General features: G+C 39.4%; 1 protein-coding gene across 1 annotated transcript in view; it reads left to right on the forward strand.

Annotated features, from left to right (window-relative positions):
• Window positions 1-45: 45 nt before the first annotated feature.
• Window positions 46-19,584, forward strand: part of LOC116827097 (uncharacterized) — a 56,622-nt gene continuing 37,083 nt past the window's right edge. The window contains exons 1-11 of the mRNA XM_075073325.1: window positions 46-1,961; window positions 2,648-2,713; window positions 3,388-3,488; window positions 4,222-4,341; window positions 6,677-6,786; window positions 7,858-7,980; window positions 8,846-8,922; window positions 13,425-13,642; window positions 14,959-15,124; window positions 16,893-17,099; window positions 18,778-18,939. Of these exons, the coding sequence (XP_074929426.1) occupies window positions 1,885-1,961; window positions 2,648-2,713; window positions 3,388-3,488; window positions 4,222-4,341; window positions 6,677-6,786; window positions 7,858-7,980; window positions 8,846-8,922; window positions 13,425-13,642; window positions 14,959-15,124; window positions 16,893-17,099; window positions 18,778-18,939 (1,427 nt within the window). The 5' untranslated portion in view covers window positions 46-1,884. The remainder of the gene's footprint in view (window positions 1,962-2,647; window positions 2,714-3,387; window positions 3,489-4,221; window positions 4,342-6,676; window positions 6,787-7,857; window positions 7,981-8,845; window positions 8,923-13,424; window positions 13,643-14,958; window positions 15,125-16,892; window positions 17,100-18,777; window positions 18,940-19,584) is intronic.

Consider the following 19,584-nt stretch of genomic DNA (forward strand, 5'->3'; position numbering starts at 1 on the left):
CCATCCCCCTCCTGAGCCTATTGCCCTCCGGCTTCCCACCCACCTACCCCCCTCCCCCCCTTGGTGCCCTTCTACCTACCCCCACTCCCTTCCGGCCTCCCACCTACCTACCCCCCATCCTCCTCCTGAGTCTATTGCCCTCCAGCCTCCCTTCTACCTACCCTCATCCCCCTTCGGCCTCCCACCTACCTACCCCCATTCTCCTCCGGCCTCCCACCTACCTACCCCCATCCTCCTCCAGAGCCTATTGCCCCAACCTCGCTTCCCTCTCTGGAGCCCATTGCCCCTCCAGCATCCCATCAACCTACCTACCATCCTCCTCTAGAGCCTATGGCCCCTCCAGCCTGCCATTTACCTACCACCCAACCCCCTCCAGAGCCTAGTGCCCCTCCAGCCTCCCATCTACTCACCCTCATCCCCCTCCAGAGCAAGAATGTCCCTGTCCTTCCAGTTCCAGCATCTCATCTACCTTCCCCCATTCCTCCAGAGCAATAGCCCCCAGCTTCTCTTCTCTTTGTCCCCTGTGAAGATCCTTCCTGTTCCTCCAGTTTTCTGTCCATTTTAGTAGTCCCCCAGGAAGGACAACCCTTCCTCCCATCTACCTAATCTCCACTGCCAATAGCAGAGCAAGCACCTCCCTCTTCTTCAAACACATCTCTGAATCTCTGTTTCCTTCCCACTTTTCCACTGCCACTTCCAGGCCTCTCATAACAGCCACCATTGCTCTATTATATTTTTATCACTCTTTTAAAGTTTATTTTAATTGACGGTTGATGATCCCCCTCCCAGCTGGAAGGAGAAGGATTATGCAGGTCACTCCTTGATTGCTTAGAGTGGCAGCTTCTTTGCATTCCAGATCCCTGCTGGCCTGGGGAGCAGGAGACTGGAAAATGAAAGTTGGATTGAAAAGTATTTACTATCAGGCTATCCTCTCTTCCCCCACCCCACCCCCAATCTTTAGCAGAGGAGTTAAATGGTCAAGAGCAATATGCCTGGGATTTCTCTGTGCCTGAATTTGCCACTGATTGGCTGGGTGACTTTTTGTGGAAGTCATTTCACCTCTCTGGAGATAATGACACTTTTCTAACTCATAAGAGTGTTGAGATGATCATTTAATGTATTTATATCCTAAGATATAAAATAGTGTATAAGTGTTAAGAGCCCTATGTAACTGAAAACAATTTCTTGGTGATAGCCAGAAACTAATCTACATTAGCAGTATGTGAGAGCCTGTTTAAAGGCTGTTGAGAAATTACTGTACCTTTTTTCCTGGATTTTTCTTTTAAGATGACAAAAAGAACTTAAAAGGAATGAAAGAATCTTAAACAGGGATGACTAAAGCCCTAGGCCTGCTGGCTGATCTTTGCAGAGTGGCCATTCAGGTCAAGAGAGTTCCACCTGGGCAAAGAGGTTGGCCCATGTGGTCAGACTGCAGGATGGGGAGTTGGGGAGAGGAGAATGGTTTGGTTAAGGCACAGGACTCAGGTCAGGATACTTTGGTTTTGTGTTTATCTCTGGCACAGACTTCTTATGTGAGATTGGGCAAGACTTGCAGCCTCATTTTTTAAATAGGCCATTGATTTTGAGTGCCTGAGACACCTTGGGCCTGATTTTTCAAAGGTGCTGAGCACTTCTAGCTGTCATGCACTTGCTACAGCAATACAAATAATAACATAACTTCTCAAAATTGGACTCAGGTTGAGCACCCACAACTATTTCATTCGGCAGAAAATCCCGTTTTCTCTATGTAAGCTAACATTTTTACTTTTCAATTTCAGACTAACCTTCTGTGGGTTAATAACGGAGAGAAAACTACCAGAAATCAGACAGAAACTTCCCAATTGTCTGATTAGTTCCACGTTTACTGGCTAACAACTTTCCCAGATGGAACTAGACAAATCAATCAATAGTTCTGTTACTAAAAAGCCTAATGAAGATGCTGCAATGAGTTGCAGGAAAAGGTGAATTTGATTGCTAGAATCAACATGCCAATTAAGAAAATGGTAACATATTCTCATTGTCCTTTTTGGATTGCTATGAATTTACCTTGAACGAGTATGATTTAACAATGAATCGAACATATTTCTGAGATCCGTATAAAACTGCTAACTTTGTGTAACAGTGAGTGAACATATTTTATCCTGATGATGATGATCTTTTAAATATAGTATTTAAATACGGTAATCACGTAGATATGCAAACTGGCTGAAACAGAAACAGCTTAGTTTGTTGTCTTCATGCAACCTCAGTTTGGTTCCTTTTTCTGGCCTTGGATTCTGCAGGGAAGCAGTTGTTGAGAGCACTGTAGAAGCTATTAAACTTCTAAAAGGAGGGAAGTGTATTTCTCTGTAATGACTCTTTTGGCTGCTTAAAGAGCAGCTTCAGCTCCTAATGATCTCCATCCAGCCTTCCTGGGTCAGAAGTGTTAGAGGACTGGGGTGATATAATAAATGTGGGCTTCTTATGGCAATCATTAACAATTAATAGAGCTGAAAAAATTAATGACAAAAACCTAAGGTGAAAAATCCATTCACAGGGGGATTATTTGTCTCTGGAGTTCCTGGAGGGACTTTGGGTTTCAATAAATTGAAATATATTATTTAAACTACCCATTGTTATAACCTAATTCTAATTTGTTTTTGTGAAGATTATCTTTTCTAGATGATATAAATGTATCAGAAGATGACCAGAAATTAAGAGAGACAGTGGAAGTGTACGTATATATAGAGATGAGGGACGGGCTGGTCCAGTTCCCTGATGAGATACAGGCTTTTTTAGAGGACTTGAACATCCACTGTCTTCTGATGGAGCTTTGAGTACTAAATGCTTCTTAAAATTGGGCCAATAATGCTTTACTTGAACCAGAATGGAGTCTTCAGTCCAATGTTTGATCTCTCCACAAGCCTGGAATGCTTCAAAGGCTCCACAGTGCCCTTGTGGCTAAGACAATTGAATTACGAGCTACAAAGTGCAGTCTCATCCTGCTCTGCTTAGAAGGATTGTGGGTTCCAGGATAGGGAGGGTGAAACAGAAGGCTTTTCAGGGCTCTAACTAAGCGCCAGAGAATATCTCCACCCAAAGAGAAATGAGAATGGATATTTGTAGATATAAGGCCAGAAGGGACCATTGTGGTCCTCTAATGTGACATCCTGCATAACACAGACCATAAAACTTTCCAAAATTAATTATTATTTGAACTAGCGCATATCTTTTAGAAAAACATCCAATCTTGGTTTTAAAATGGTCAGTGATAGAGAATCTACTACAACCCTTGGTTAAAATGTACTCCATTACTGACTGCCACATTTTGTTGCCATCTTTTCAGTTATCCTTTGATATCCTGTACAATTGTAAATAGTAAAATAATAATCATTCTTCCTATTGCAGAATTGCAGGAAAAGAAGTAACTGCAAAGGCCATTTGCTTTCTTACCTTTGGACTCTACTTGGTTAAAAGCTTTACCCAGCAACAATTAGATATAGTAGGAGGTAAGAGGCAGCAAATTCTAGTCAAATAAAAGGGGATAGAGGAACATTTAAATAAAAAGGAAAACCTAAGTCTGACAATATGATGATGGAAAAATATCCTGAAGCATTTGGTGTGGGGGAAGTGAATCTGACAAGAGGAAGAGGCCACAGATATATGGAAAAAGGAGAATTTTACTTCTGTATTAACAAAGTGTTTTGCTGGTGTTTAGCCCAGCAAAACAACTCCCTATAAATGCAGCATTGCTAGCACTTGGCATAACCTCTTGAAAATGGACCTATAGATATAATCCAAGTTTAAATTAAATCTTTATAAGGTGCCCGTGCAAGATAAAAACAAGCCGTCCACTGATATCTAGTTTGAGGCCTTGATTTAATACATGCCAATGAGAGCGTTTCTCTTTATAAACATTATGTATAGTAGTAATGACAAAAATGCCATAAATTCAAAAGATTTTTTTTTGGTTTTGCTTACCTTTAGTTGCTGGTTTAAAGTAAATGCCAAGTTCAATGAAACATTTTAAGGTATAAAACTGAGATATATTAGTCCAACACTTCTGAACATCTTAAAGATAAATTTGTTCTTCTATCTTACCTCAAATGCTGCAGCTGTTCATAAATAATGCTAGGGGAAAGTTGTTAGTTCAGTAACACAATAGTATGTTTTGCTCCAACATTCCTAGAAGATTTAGCCACAGTCAAGCAGTGAAACTGTCCTCTTCATAATTCTGTTTAGTGACCTACAACAGCAAGACTAGAAGACTGATCCTCGTGGATGGCAAAGGATTGTTCAGCTTGGATTTATTTGCTTCTAAGACTGTAGGTGAGAGAGAGCTTTATCTGTCAGGCTCAAGAGGTCAGTCTGCCTCGAACTCCACAAAAGATTAAAGATGTAGCAAATGTCCAAACTCTGTTTTGTAGTCAGGATGTATTTTCCTGGTGTGATCATCTTCCTGTTCAGTTCATTTTGGTTTACGCTCATTTGCCTCCATGTAAAAACCCTTGGACTGCAGTATACTATTGTATACTATTCATTACCTACAAGCGGCATATATGAGTAGGCTTTGGTTCCTCTTGGTTTTGTTTGCACATCAGAATTCATAACTGTGGTTTTTTGTTTTTTGAAATTTATTGAGGGGACTGGATGGGATCAGGAAATTAGAAACAGGGTAACAGAATATTTTACTTATCAACCTGGGCTGAACTGTTAACTTAATAGCAAATGGCCTGAAATTGTTACCATATGATGACCCTTCGTTGAAATGAATTGGGAGACTTGAGTTCAGTTTGCAGGGGACAGGTGTCCATCTTTCACTAGCTACTTCAATTGTCATTAATTGGCTCCTTTGACAATAATTTCAATAGAGACACCATAGATTGGATGGGCCAAAGACATTGAAGAATTCAGTTGCCCGTAGATGTTGACCCTTTGTTGTTGAGGTGCAGTATTGGGGCAGTGTGTAGAAAACTTCCATTGCTGTGTTGTTCATATTGCACCTATTTTATAGAAAGAAGACTTCAGTCTCTAGGTTTTTTTAATCTATCACCTTCCATCAGCACTAAAGAAAAAATACAATGTAACAAGCTTAATAAAAATGATTTTTAAAATAAATGTCATTAAAATTTCAATATAATTTCCACTGAAAAACAATTTAGTGTCCCTTGTGGCTCTTAGGGTTATTATCCTTTATTATGATTATAGTAATAACTGTTAAAATATATCAATATTACAACATAAAACCGATTATTATAACCCTGAATTTGAAGAGTTTTTTGCCTATTGGGGAAAGTGTTCAGTGATAGTCTACTACTACTTAGTATTGTTATTTATTTATTTGTATTGCAGTAGTGCCTAGATGGCCCCAGTTAGGATCAGGGTGCTATTATGCTTGATACTTTACAAACACAGAGTAATTTATGGTTTCTGCCCCAACCCTAAGTCATACTTTTCATTTTCTGTTCTTTTTTTGGATGTGACTTCTTTCCTCCCAAACTAAGTCTTCTTCCCCATAGATCCAACAATAAACTCACAGGGCAGAATTCTTTAATGCAGTCTACAACTCAGGTATGCAGTGTGACAGCATGTTCTTCATTCATTCAGTGCATGGAACTTCCATTGGTGTTTATGGGAGCTTTGCCAATGTTACTTAGTGCAGAATAAGCCGGGGCAGCTCCAGGCACCAGCATGCCAAGCGCGTGCCTGGGGCGGCAAGCCACGGGGGGTGCTCTACCGTCCCTGCGAGGGCGGCAGGCAGGCTGCCTTCGGCGGCATGCCTGCAGAGGGTCCACTGGTCCCGCGGCTTCGGTGGACCTCCCGCAGGCTGCCGCCGAATCCACGGGACAGGGGACCTCCCGAAGGCAGCCTGCCTGCTGTGTTGGAGCGGCAAAATACCTAGAGCCGCTCCTGAGAATAAGCAATCAAAATATGGGAACTGCAGCATGGCTCGGAAAGAATTCAAACTTTCATAAGAATTTATGTGGCAACAGTGGTTATCAGACTGTCCTGTTACAAGAGATTGTTACTGCACTGCAAGAACTTGCCACAGGATACCATTTGGGAGGAATAGTCTTATTCAAACCAAAAGATCCATGTTTTTAAATGGCCATGCTATCTGTGCCTGCGAAATGTATATGTTTTTTAGAAACACACCTTTGCATGCATAGAAATGGGTATTGTATGTTCAAAGATTGAAATGCACAAGCAAACTTGTAATTTGCATGTGTTTTTTCAGTGGTCACCTTTAAACATCCTCAGTTCCAGGTTACCTTATAATGGTATCTGAGACACTATAGTTCCAATCAGATAGGGAGAAGGTAGGGAGGTGGTTTTTAAAAGTGTAGTCCAGTGTCTGAAAAACAGTGGGAGAAGCCTTGAAAAATACTGATGAAATGTAAATTACTTTTTTTGTTTGCTATTTTAAGTAAATTTGCTAAGATAAGTAGGATATATATATGTGTGTGTGTGTGTGTGTGTGTGTGTGTATACATATATTTGTGTGTATGTGTATATGTATATGTATGTATATATATATAATAAAAAAAATTTTAAAAAACAGTAGGCAATTTTTCACCTGCACCAAAATTTTCTACTTTATAAGATAGTCTGCGCTGAAAAAGAACACGAGTGATTGATTAGACATTGTTTCAGTTTGTGTTTTGATTTTGTATTTTTGGGTTTTTGTTTTTTCTAGTTAAAAGGGAAATGGATTTTCACAAGTACCAATTCAACATAGTGAGAAGCATCACTTACTGTGAAAAATTCAATGTTTACTTTGTACTGAGAAGAGACTATGCACTTAAGGTAAAAGCACCTACTATTTGCTGTGTTTATTTTTTTCAGCTATTTTGATTTTGAGTTTATTGGTGAGTTCTGTTGGCAGTTTAAACTTATTCATGCATGAAGGAGGAGTCTCAAATCCCTTATTTGGGACCATAGTATCCAGGATTTAGGCAGCAAGGGGATAGGGCAGAGTAATTACAGACCGTTCAGATTCCCTCCTCTGACTGTCCAATAGTCCAACCGAAGTTGCTGTTGGAGTAATACAAATTCATTCTGCCCCCACTTTCTACATCTCTTGAGCTGTTTATTTCTGCTCTGCAGTATTTGCACCTCTGCCATTTTAAAATCAAGAGCCTGTGTTCAAGGTGCAAACTCAGTTTAACTGTGTAGCAAAGCTCAGCATTATCACTGTGCCAACAGATTGACCCAGTTGTTTCTCTCATCATAGTTTATTAAACTAGTTCCATTGATGTTTAGTATGACATTACACATTGCAAGAAAACAACAGACTCTTAAAGGAGAAAGAGTGGCTGATTTTTGCATCCACTATTGGCATGGAAAGCAGTACAAATTTAGTAGAACTACTGTGAGAGAAATATGGCTTTCATCACTTTGTGTGATGAATCTATTTAGCTTAGATTAATCTATCTAATTTATTTTAAGTATTTTAGGATTTGTGTCATCATAATAGTTGAAAACCAATGGAGGAGCTATATATTGATAGAAATATAGCCCAAATTAGCCCATAAGTGCCTATCTCCATTAAATGTATGTCTCTAATTTTCTCCATCGCTACAGTGAAGTTTACAAAGGGTTAAAAATTATAATTCCTGCCATTTGTGAATTCACAGTGGGGGATGATGCGCATTTATTTGTTGTTTATAATTTAATTTTAAAAATTCAAATAAATAGTCTGTTAATGAGGACAAAGTTTCTGAAAAGTTTTGTACCATATCTTTTGGGGAATTATGTCCTTGCTCTCAAAGGCCTAAATCTAGAAAGAGATGACTTCGAATGCTTTGCTGGATCAGGGCCTTAATTACCCACAGCCTTTTTGACATGCTTTGTGAACATCACTTTTCTTTTCATAAGGTGTATAATAAGGATTATGAAGAGATCTGCTCAGTAGAGAACGTGGAGTCACGTCTGTTGACACTTATGATATTCAATCCTGTGAGCGATGAACTCATTACAGGAGGAATCAAAGGCATAAAGGTAAGGGAATACCTCAGATGAGGTTTGAGTTGTCTCGTGCAACATTTTGGAAGCACAGGCATGAATTTAATGTAGAGCAAAGGGAGACAGTATGCCTTGGTGGACTGATCAGGGGAACTTTCACACTTAATTCACTGGTTTGAGCCCAACATTGATCAATAGTGACTGAAGGATGTTACCATCTGATGACTGCTTGCTTGTGCCAATTAATTCTTTAGTGGTCAGATATCCAGATCACAAGAACACTATCATAACTTAGTGGCAGTCTCAGCAGAGAGATCAAGGGTCTGAATGCACTATGGTAACTAAACCTTTCTCACTCCACTAGAGTTGATTTCTTCCAGGATAAAGATCAATTAGATGACTGGGGCTGAAACTTGCATCGCCACCGCCCTTGTTATACTTGTTATGTGTATATATAAGTACAGGTCTATAGACTTGTCAATTCTGCACCTTTCACCAACACTCTATTTACTTTGAAAAGAAAATGAGGAAAAAATATTGTAGATTGGCTGGTTTATTTAGTTTCACTAATAGCTGGGTTGGCGCGATGAACAAAGAGAATAGTCAGTGCAGCTGAGAAGCATTTCTTAAGTGAAGAAATTATCTCGTGATCATAATTTAATTTTTTTCTGTCAAAACAAATTAAAAGTTTCATAAATGTTTTCTCATTAACACTGCTCTTACTTTAGGCTTATGTCTTTTGAAGCATTCAGGTCTGTCAGTATGGAAATAAGGGGAGAGCTTAATGGCTTCTTGATAGTTGACATTCAGCTTTTGATAGTTGACATTCAGATTTCCAGTTCTAGACTCAAGTATCAAATCAAGCTTGCAAAATTGTCTTTGTATTCTTTTTTTCTTTTAGTTCTGGAAGTTTAAAGAAACAGAGAGTACAGATTACTCTGATGCAGTTCACATGTCCAATTACAAGCTATTCCCCAGGTAAACAGATGTTAATTATTTGAGTTTAGAAAGTGACTATGTACATGGGATCTCACAACAAATTTTTTGGATTTTTTGGTGGCCTCAGACTGCAGCCACCAATTCTTGCTGGTGGCCCCACTGACACTTTTTCCTAAAATTCTTAATTTCCTAAAATACTTAGTTCACTTTTGGAAAAACAAATAACTATGCACATATACACATCAAAATCATTATAATTAATTTATGTAGGATTTTTTTGTGTATTTGGTTGGGGTTTTTTTTGCTGACTCAATAATAAAAATAGTGCTCTGAAAAGTGATATTTGTATGGTTGTTAATATACTTTTTCACAGCAGACTTACTAGCTAGCTGAGAGTCTGTGAAAAGTGATATTAACAAACATACAAGAATCATTTTTCACAGCCTCCCAGCTAGCTAGTAAGTCTGCTGTGAAAAGTGACACTTGCATGTGTGTTAATATCACTTTTCTCAGCAAGCTCCAGGACAAACTATTGTATATCTTTGTTGTGAAAGCTTTTATAATGTTAATATAACTTCTTATTAATGGTTGTACATTATGAATATTTATAGACACATACACTGCATACCTGCAAGTAATAGCTGTGTGATTTCTATTCAAAACCTTGTGCTAAGTGAGTTTATCATGCACGTTTGAATGCCTCACCTGCACTCTGCCCACTAATCCATCTCCCCTGTGTTTATTCCAACATTCTGAAACTCTAAGTAGCTTCATCCAGCAGGTTGCATGTGGGTTTTTGTCTTTGTTTTTGTTTTGTTTTGTTTTTTTTCCAAATCATCCTGCCAGAAAAATATTTCCCCTTCTCTTCCCAAGTGTGAAATTCCTCAAACCCCACCCCTGCCATGTGCTTCCAAAAATTACGCTGGAGCGAGGCCCAGGACAAGTAAATTCTGTCCTGGGCCAGTGTCAGCTTTTCTATATATATAAACATCTAATTTTACAATCCATTTACATATGGCATTGAGAACTAGAAACAGTAGCTTTATATCTTTGGAAAGTAAATATTCAGAGGTTCTCGATGGGATCAAGGACTAGCTTCTAGTCCTGGGAAACTGAGATCTTGCACTTTCAATTTGTGTAATTTTTATGTAGAAGAATGTAATTAGGGTGGTTTCATGGGTCTTTCTGAACCCAGTAGACTTGGATTTATTATAAGTAAGGCTCTCTTGGCTTTACAGCAGTGGCGGGCAACCTGCGTCCCGCGGGCCACACACAGCCCGTCAGGGCAAGCCGCTGGCAGACCACCAGACCATTTGTTTACATTTTCATGGCTGCCCACAGCTCCTAATGGCCATGGCCAGGCCTGCACCGCTTCCTGCAGCTCCCATTGGCCAGGAACGGTGAACCATGGCCACTGGGAGCTGCAGGCAGCTGTGCAAATATAAACAAACAGTCTAGCAGCCCACCAGCAGCTTGCCCTGACAGGCCGCAGGTTGCCCACCACTGCTTTGCATGCAGAATAATACAAAAATAACCCCTGTAATCTTTTTAAAATAGTTTTTATGTAAACATATTTAGCCTGGGATGGTGTACTATAAAAGTTTTATTGGCATTTGTTTGGGATAATCAGACTTGCTCACCAGCAGTAACTCCATGAGTTAGTTTGACTTCAAAAGGGCTAACTTTAAAGAATTAAGGAAATTAGTTAGGGAAGTGGATTGGACTGAAGAACTTGTGGATATAAATGCAGAGGAGGCCTGGAATTACTTTAAGTCGAAGCTACAGAAACTATCAGAAGCCTGCCTCCCAAGAAAGGGGGAAAAAACCATAGGCAGGAGTTGTATACCAAGCTGGATGAGCAAGCATCTCAGAGAGGAGATTAAGAAAAAGCAGAAAGCCTACAAGGAGTGGAAGATGGGTGGGATTAGCAAGGAAAGCTACCTAGTGGTCTGAACATGTAGGAGTAATTGAGAAAGGCTAAAAAGCCATGTAGACTGACCCTGCAAAGGAATTGAACTATAGTAAAGGTTCATATAGCGCATATGAAGATAATGAGGAAAACGAAGAAAATAAAAGTCGGGACCGCGATAATACCTGAGGATGGATGGAGGTCGAATAACGTAGGCATGGCCCCAATATCTCATAAATACTTTGCCTCAGTCTTTATAAGCAATTGAGATCTTTAGGATTAATGGAGAATGCAATATGGGAATGAGGTGATAATGGAGTAAGATATACCACATCAGTTAGAAGACAAACTTTAACAAGCCTTAATGGGACAAAATCGGGAGGCCCAGATAATCTTCATCCAAGATTATTAAAGGAAAACTGGCACATGAAATTTGCAAGTCCCTTAGCAAGAATTTTTTTATGAATCGGTACACTCGGAGGTTGTAACTGTGACGATCTGGATCTTGACTTCACAGAACATAGTTGATCACTATCTTTAAGAAACGGAAAAAAATGATCCGAGTAACTAAGACCTGTTCGTCTTTGATCTCTGTTTATGTAAGGTCTTGGAAAAAATTTTGAAGGAGAAAGTAGTTAAGTGCATTGAGCGTCATATGATAATTGGGACACAACTTACAACATGGTTTTACAAAAGGTAGATGTGCCAAACCAATCCTTGATCGCCTTCTTTGAGACAGGTGCAAGATTATTTAGAGCAAAGGAAATGCAGTAGATCTAATTTACCTCGATTTTCAGTAAGGCGTTTGAACACGGTTCCACATGGGGAATTATTAGGTTAATTGGAAAAAACGATGGGGGATCAATATGAAAAATTGAAAGTGGATAGGAACTGGTTAAAGGGGAGACTACAATGGGTCGTACTGAAGGGTGAACTGTCAGGGCTGGAAGGATGTTACTAGTGGATCCTCAAGGATCAGTTTGGGGACCAATCTTTATTAACCTTTTATTACTGATCTTGGCACAAAAGTGGAAATGTGCTATAATAAGTTTTGCAGATGACACAAGCTGGAGGTATTTGCTAACACGGAGAAGGAACCGGGCTACCATACAGGAAGATCTGGATGACCTGTTAAATGGTAGTAATAGTAATAGTGATTGAATTAATGTGAAAATGTGCAAGTCATGCATTTAGGGATTAATAATAAGAAAGTTTAGTTATAAATTGGGGACACATCAAGGTGGAAGCAACAGAGGAGGAGAAAGGATCTTGGAGTATTGTGATTGCACAGGATGACTATGAGCCGCCAATTTGAATATGGCAGTTAAAAAAGCTAATGCCGTTTTAGGATGCATCAGGCGAGCTATTTCCAGCAAAGATTAAGGAGGTGTTAGTACCGTTATATAAAGGCACTGGTGAGTGACCTCATTTGGAATACTGACTGTGCTCAGTTCTGGTCCTCCCATGTTGTTAAGGAAAGGAATGAAATTCATACTGGAACTCAGGTTCAGAGTGCTTACTAGGATGATCCGAGGAATGGAAACTGTCTTATGAAAAGGAGACTCAAAGAGCTTTGGCTTTTTAGCCTAACCAAAAAGCAGGTTGAATGGGGATATGATTTTGCTCTTTTATAAATATATCAGAGGATATTTAATATTAGGGGAGGGAGAGGAATTATTTAAACTTAAGTACCAATGTAGACACAAGAACAAATGGTCTAACTGGACACTAGAATTTTAGACTTAGTTAGACGAAGGTTTCATAACCATTAGAGGAGTGAAGTTTCTGGAACGCTTCCAAGTGGGAGTAGTGGGGCAAAGGACATATCTTAGCTTTAAGACTAAGCTTGATAAGTTATATGAAGGATGGTATGATGGGATAGCTAATTTTGACAATTGATCTTGATTATCAGCAGGTAAGTATGATCAGTGGTCTGTGATGGGATGTATGGCAATGGGATGGGGATTTGAGTTACTGCAGAGAATTCTTTCCTGAGTGCTGGCTGGTGAGTCTTGCCCACATGCTCAGGGTTTAGCTGATCGCCATATTTGGGGTCGGGAAGGAATTTTCCTCCGGGGCAGATTGGCAGAGGCCCTGGAGGTTTTTCGCCTTCCTCTGCAGCGTGGGGCATGGGTCACTTGCAGCTGGATTCTTTGCAGCTTGAGGTCTTCAAACCACAATTTGAAGACTTCAATAACTCAGACATAGGTTAGGAGTTTGTTATAGAAGTGGAAAGGTAGGATTCTGTGGCCTGCATTGTGCAGGAGGTCAGACTAGACGATCATATTGGTCCCTTCTACCTTAAAGTCTATGAGTCTATGAGTTAGTTATGTGCCATGCCAAACAAGTGTCAACAAAACCTTTAAAACACACCATTATATATTCCCAACTTAGTGTGTGCGATGATTAGACAATTGTTTGAACACTATAATAAATTGAAATGTGCTCATTACCAGCTTCTAGGAAACCATGCTTTTTTAAAAAATAAAATATATCCAGCAGCTTTCATAAAATGAACTGTGTAGTCTTGTAGTATGCAAAAAACTTCACAAACCAAATGACTATCATCTTATTTAAATGTGTACAGTAGTGTTGCCATAGTCTTAATCATGGTTTGTTTTTTTTAATATAGTGCAGAATTCCCACACATGAAGCAAATCTGGTGTACAAATATGGAGTTTGATGTCAATATGCAAAGACTTTATTGCTTTTCTAATTGCGATCTCTTCTGCTATGATACCAAAGGGAATATACTGTTTCAGCTAACCAATGCCCACCAAAGTACCATTCTCTCCTGCGTCTATTCATCATACTCCAATGCTTTGCTTACCTCCTCCAGGGACTCTGAAAGTAAGGTGGCACCCAGGAACAAAGCATCTGAGCCTATGGTCACACTTCTTTGTTTCTTAGTACTTTATCATATGTTTTTAATGAGACAATAATGCTAATATTTTAAAACAGCAGTAGTGCTTCAGTGTATAAATGATATTCTAATTCTAAACTTATCTACAGCAATTCTTGCTCCCACATTTGAAGTCATGAAGGAAATTTTCCATAGGCCATATTGGCAGAGAGTCTAGTAGTTATTGCCTCTCTGGGAAACACGAAATCTGGGCTACGTGTTCTGTCACATAATCGATTTCTTGCAGTAACAGGTGCAGAAATTAATGAACCTCACTCTTACCTATCATCATCCTCTGTGTTTCTCTGAATTTTCATAAATAGAAATGTTATCTGTTAACATCTGAACCCAAACATAAATCTCAACATAGAAAGTGTGACTGCTTTATGAATGTAGATCTGCTAGACATTTCAAAAAAGTTTTAGCAGATGAATGGCTTATCCATTATTTATTAATATTTAATCTCCCAAAAATATCTTTGCATTATCCTGAACTGAATCCAGGAATCACTTTCTGGGATAATGGCAAGGTGCTGAGCACATCCCAAAAGATGCAAAATGCCTTCAGCTTCATGGTACGGAAGGACATGGTCCTTTGAAGGATTGGGCCCAACTGTACGTCCTGTCAACCTAAATTTTGAAGTAGCAATTCTGCTAAGCAGTAGTGTTTTTCATTCATCATCTTACCAACTCTATAAGATACAGTTTTTGATTTGACTATTTTCTATCATTAATCATTCTTTCTTTTGAAAATATATGGCCCTCAAGGGAATAAGCAGGCACATTCTGAATGGTAATTGATAACATTACTTTCCAGACTTTATAGTCTTTTCCAAGTAAAGAAGCATCTGGCCTCCTTTTCAGTACCCTGGCTAAAGCATGAGAAAATGCCCAACCACTCTGTTTTGATTTTCTCATGATAATTATTAGGAAAATCAGGAATGCTCATGATGAAAAGGAGTAAAGTCATGGATGTTTTATCAAAAACACTGAAATCATAGTGTTCATTACTCTCATGAATTGACTTCCTTCGTTAACTAAGTGCATTTCTTCACAGTACAGTATATCATTAGCACTTGGGAGAGAAAATACAATGTTAGATCAAAAGCAAAATTACAGTTTTAGTGGGGGGGTTTAAAGAATAATCAGGTTTTGGGTGTTGTCCTCAGTAAAATAACCAGAGAGAAAGAAGTGTAGTTTATTTTGGCTTCGTCATAATTTAATTCTCATTTATTGATTGATGGTTATTATTTTATTTTAACCAGTAAAATCTTGGAATGACCAGGGCTGTTTGTTGCATGTGTTTCATGGCCATACAAGGTCTGTCACACACCTCCTCCTCCATCCAAACACTTTGTCTTTATTTATCTCTGGATCTTTGGATGGGACAGTGAAACTCTGGTCCCTGGATACAATGGAGCTGTTTTACAGGTACTTAAAAGGTCATACCATTTATGTTAGTTTCACTGCTTACAAATCATGAAATATAATCAAGTTAAAATGAATTTCTAGCATTAGAATTTGCAGCATTTTATGGTATGTTGGATGAATTTCAAAGGATAAACGGTGAATCTTTAAGGAGTAAGATAACTATCTTTGTAGATTATATGCCTCTAAGGATATTGCCATAGTTTGGCTCTATTTTCCAATTCTTTTGGGGCTGAACCTGTGAGGAGTTGAGGGTACTCAAAACTTGCAAGAGGTGCTCACCATCTCATAGCAACAGGGCCCAGATCCTCAAAGGTATTTAAGCAGTTAACTCTAATGGATTTAATTTCAGTGGGAGTTAGGCACCTTAAATATCTTTTGAGGATCTAAGCCCAGGTGCTCTGCCATAAGGCAAGAAACCCTGCTAAATAGAAAGTTATATATCTCGGCTATTCTCATCTCATTAGATGGTGACGATTTCTTCAGCACAGCTTCTGTTTAGAGCTGTGCAAATAATGGATTTTTCAGTTCACCAGCAATTTGGGTGAAACCCAAACCAAAATGTTTTGTTTAGATTTCAAGCATTTAATACCTTTTGAATTTTTTTAAATACAATTAATGGAAAATTCAAAACAAAAAGTCATTTGGTGAGTAAAGTTAAACACATGCATAAGTATTTGCAGCGCAGGCCTTATTCATTAAAGGAAGAGTTCACTTTTAATAGTGAGTTCTACTATAATTCTATGAGTATTTATACAAGAGCTATGGTGGGCAAGAAGTGTTTATAAAGAAAAAATAAGATGCACAGTTCATGGGCTTGTATTTTGTTGTACGGTTATGAATAAATAAATCTTTATCTCTTAATAAGTGTTAGAAGTGTGGCTTTTCCCAAGGCATAAATAATTTATACAGCTCTGAGTCTGCTTTGAGGTACTGGCCCTGTAGTTGCATGGCTCCATACCATATAACTGATTTTTAAGGAGACCTTCACATCAATGACTTGAAGTCAGGGATCGGCAACCCTTGGCACACGGCCTGTCAGGGAAATCTGCTGGCAGGCTGGGACAGTTTGTTTACCTGCAGTGTCCACAAGTTTGGCTGACTGCAGCTCCCACTGGCCGCAGTTCGCCATTCCACGCTAATGGGGGCTGCGGAAAGAGCTGGCCAGCACATCCTTCAGCCCTCGCCCCCATTGTCCTGGAATGGCAAACCGCGGCCAGTGGGAGCTGCGATTGGCCGAACCTGCGGATGCAGCACGTAAACAAACTGTCCCGGCCTGCCAGCGGATTTCCCTGATGGACCATGTGCCAAAGGTTGCTGATCCCTGTGGTAAGTGATTCAATAAAATACATCATTTTTACTAATTTCTAAAGGGCTATCATAAGATCTAGAAATGGAGGTTGTGTCCTCTTGAATATTATAATTTCCAGTAACATTTTTATGTAACCTGCAGGAATTAGCACAGTATTTACTTGTCATATAAGTGCATGGTCGTTACATATCTTTGTGGCGCGCAAAACAGATTCACCAAGGTCACTAATGCAGTCAGTGTTGATTGGAACTGGTTACAGGTTTTTTTCTCCCTGAGTTCCCCAGGGAATTGTCAGAATTTGAGTATGGTGTGAAGAATTCTTTTTAGCTGAACATGGTCAACATTGAAAAATGTCCCATGTAGTTTAACTTGGACTCTAATGTAATTGATGTAACTTGCTGCTGACTTACTTTAATTCATGATTTTCTGTGGCTTGTGGGGATTTTATCTTTCATTTAGTTTATCATTGTTCACTGAAGGAATTGTTTGGATGGGCCTGACTGAGGATAAGTTGCTGTACTGCTCTTCTGCCCGCAATCTTCATGTGTATGACTTGAACTATTTTACCAAATTCTGGACTCATGTCAGCAGTCAGATTAAGGCTCTGTCCCTCTGTGGTGCCAATGGGAAATCCAGCAGGGTGGTAGCTATGGGTTCTGATAACAGGTATGTGTGACTACGTGTGCTAATGAAAGTTTGAGGTGCTTCGGATCCAGGTTTTTGGTTGGATTTCATCTCCACTGGCAGTAATAAACTTGCAATAGAAAAACAGTAAAGTGTGTGTATTAATAAACACCACATTCAACCATCTGAAAGGGTTTTAGCTGCTGTCTGTTAAAACTGTAAAGTAACAAACTAATCAAATAGAGAAGACATCTGCTTGCTTAACTCAATATGGGTTACAAATTTTCAGTATTTGAGATTTGTTATATCAGTCAAAATAAATACCTGTGCGACATTCTTAATGAAAATCGCGCACACACAAAAAAAGTATCAGTGTCCTCCAGATTGTGCAAACTGAGCAGAACAGCGTACCTGCCCATGTTTATAACATTCAAATTTTGGCATTACTGGAAAAAATAGCACCACAACTTTTAACAACATTGAAGTGCATTACTGTCATGGCATAACTCCCCACTCTGAACCTTAGCGTCCAAAAGATGGGGTACCAGCATGAATTCCTCTAAGCTTGATTCCCAGCTTAGAACCTGTAGCGCTGCCACCAACCAGGAATTCCAGTGCCTGGTACACTCTGGTCCCCCCAAGACCTTGCCCGGGGAACCCCAAGACCCAGACCCTCTGGATCTTACCACAAGGAAAGTAATCTTCTTCCCCCACTCATTTGCCTCTCCAGGCGTTCCCCTCTGGTTAGCCTTGGTAGATCTCTTGTGATTCATAACTCTTCTTGAATCTTAACAAGAGGAAATCCCTTCCCCTGCCTTCTCTCTCCCCCTCCCAGACTCTCCCTGAGAGAGCAAGTAATCCTAAACAGAGAGAGAAATTTAGCCTTTCTTCTCCCCCTTCCCTCCTTTCTCCCCACCAATTCCCTGGTGATCCAGACCCCGTCCCTCTGGGGTCTCACACGCAGAAAAAAAACTTCCAGATTTTTTCCTTACAAAAAAACTTTTAATTTAAGAAAGAAAAACAGTTAAAGTTATCTTTGTTAAATTTTATAATGAAATACGCTACAGGGTCTTTCAGCTATAGACACTGGAATACCCTCCCAGCCTACGTATACAAGTACAAATTAAAATCCTTTCAGCAAAAAACAAATTTGAACTCCTTTCAGCCAAATACACATTTGCAAATAAAGAAAACAAACATAAGCCTAACTCACCTTATCTACCTAGTACTTACTATTCTGAACTTATAAGAGCCTGTATCGGAGAGATTGGAGAGCAACCTGGTTACACATCTGGTCCCTGTGAGCCCCCAGAGTGAACAACAACCAAAAACTAACAGCACACACAAAAACTTCCCTCCCTTAAGATTTGAATGTATCCTGTCCCCTGATTGGCCCTCTGGTCAGGGGACAGCCAGGCTGACTGATCTTGTTAACCGTTTACAGGCAAAAGAGATATGAAGTACTTCTGTTCTATTAACTCTTAACTATCTGTTTATGACAATTACCTTATTAGAGCTTTTAACATAGAGTGAGTGGAAAAATCATAGTGTTTTTCACTTTAAAATAACAGGGCCCATCCATTTAAAAGGTGATGTTTGCATGGGACGTTAAAGTTACTGTGGGATGATGAATTGAAGTGTCATCCCTGTGTCTTAATTAAACAACAACACTGCATTAACCTTTTCCTTTTACTACTTTCTTCTGTTTTTCTTTCCTAAGTTTACGAATTTTCTCTCTGCATAATGGGACAAAGTTATGTACCGTGCTGCCGCCTCCCTATCCTACTCCGCTCCAATCAGTTCTCAGCTTTGCCTATAATCGAACCAATGGAACAATTTACTTCCTCCTGACTTCTTGGGATATATGGGTCTACACAGCGAGGTACTACATCCATTTTGCTAAGCATTTACTGCTTTCTAGCCTGTCTTTATTGCCTACTTTTCTCACTCTGTTGTATTTGGATTTTTTGTTTGTTTTTCTTTTCATTACAATAGATGGGTAGGATGTTTTGGTATTAGGTGAAGACAGAGTGTATTCTTGAAAATGTTCAAAGTGTTTTACAAATCTTAATATTAATGAATATTGGGTGGGTAGATCAGTATTATTACTGCCTGTTTTCCAGATTGCAAAAGTGAGGCCCAAAGAAGCAAAGTGACTAGACAGGTCACACAGAAAATCTGGCAGAGCTGCTTATAGAACCGAGATTTCCCAACTCCTCATGCATTAATCATAAAAATAGCCTTTCTTCATATTTGAATCACTGTACTTACAACAACTACTTAATCCTGACAGTCCCCTGTGAGATAGGTAACTAGAAACACCCCCACAGAGGGAGACACTGAGGCTACACCTACAGTTGGAGCTGGGGATGAGATTCCTAGCCTGTGTAGACGTACTTGCTGTAGCACTGCTCAAGATAGTGAACTAAAAATAGCAGTCTAGCTGGGGAAGCACAGGTAGCGGCAAGTGGAGGCGTGGTCTAGATGTAGCCTGCAATGGGGCATAATTGTCAGTGTTGGGATTGTA

Source organism: Chelonoidis abingdonii, chromosome 17, assembly GCF_003597395.2.
Source record: "Chelonoidis abingdonii isolate Lonesome George chromosome 17, CheloAbing_2.0, whole genome shotgun sequence".
Classification (NCBI taxonomy): domain Eukaryota; kingdom Metazoa; phylum Chordata; order Testudines; family Testudinidae; genus Chelonoidis; species Chelonoidis abingdonii.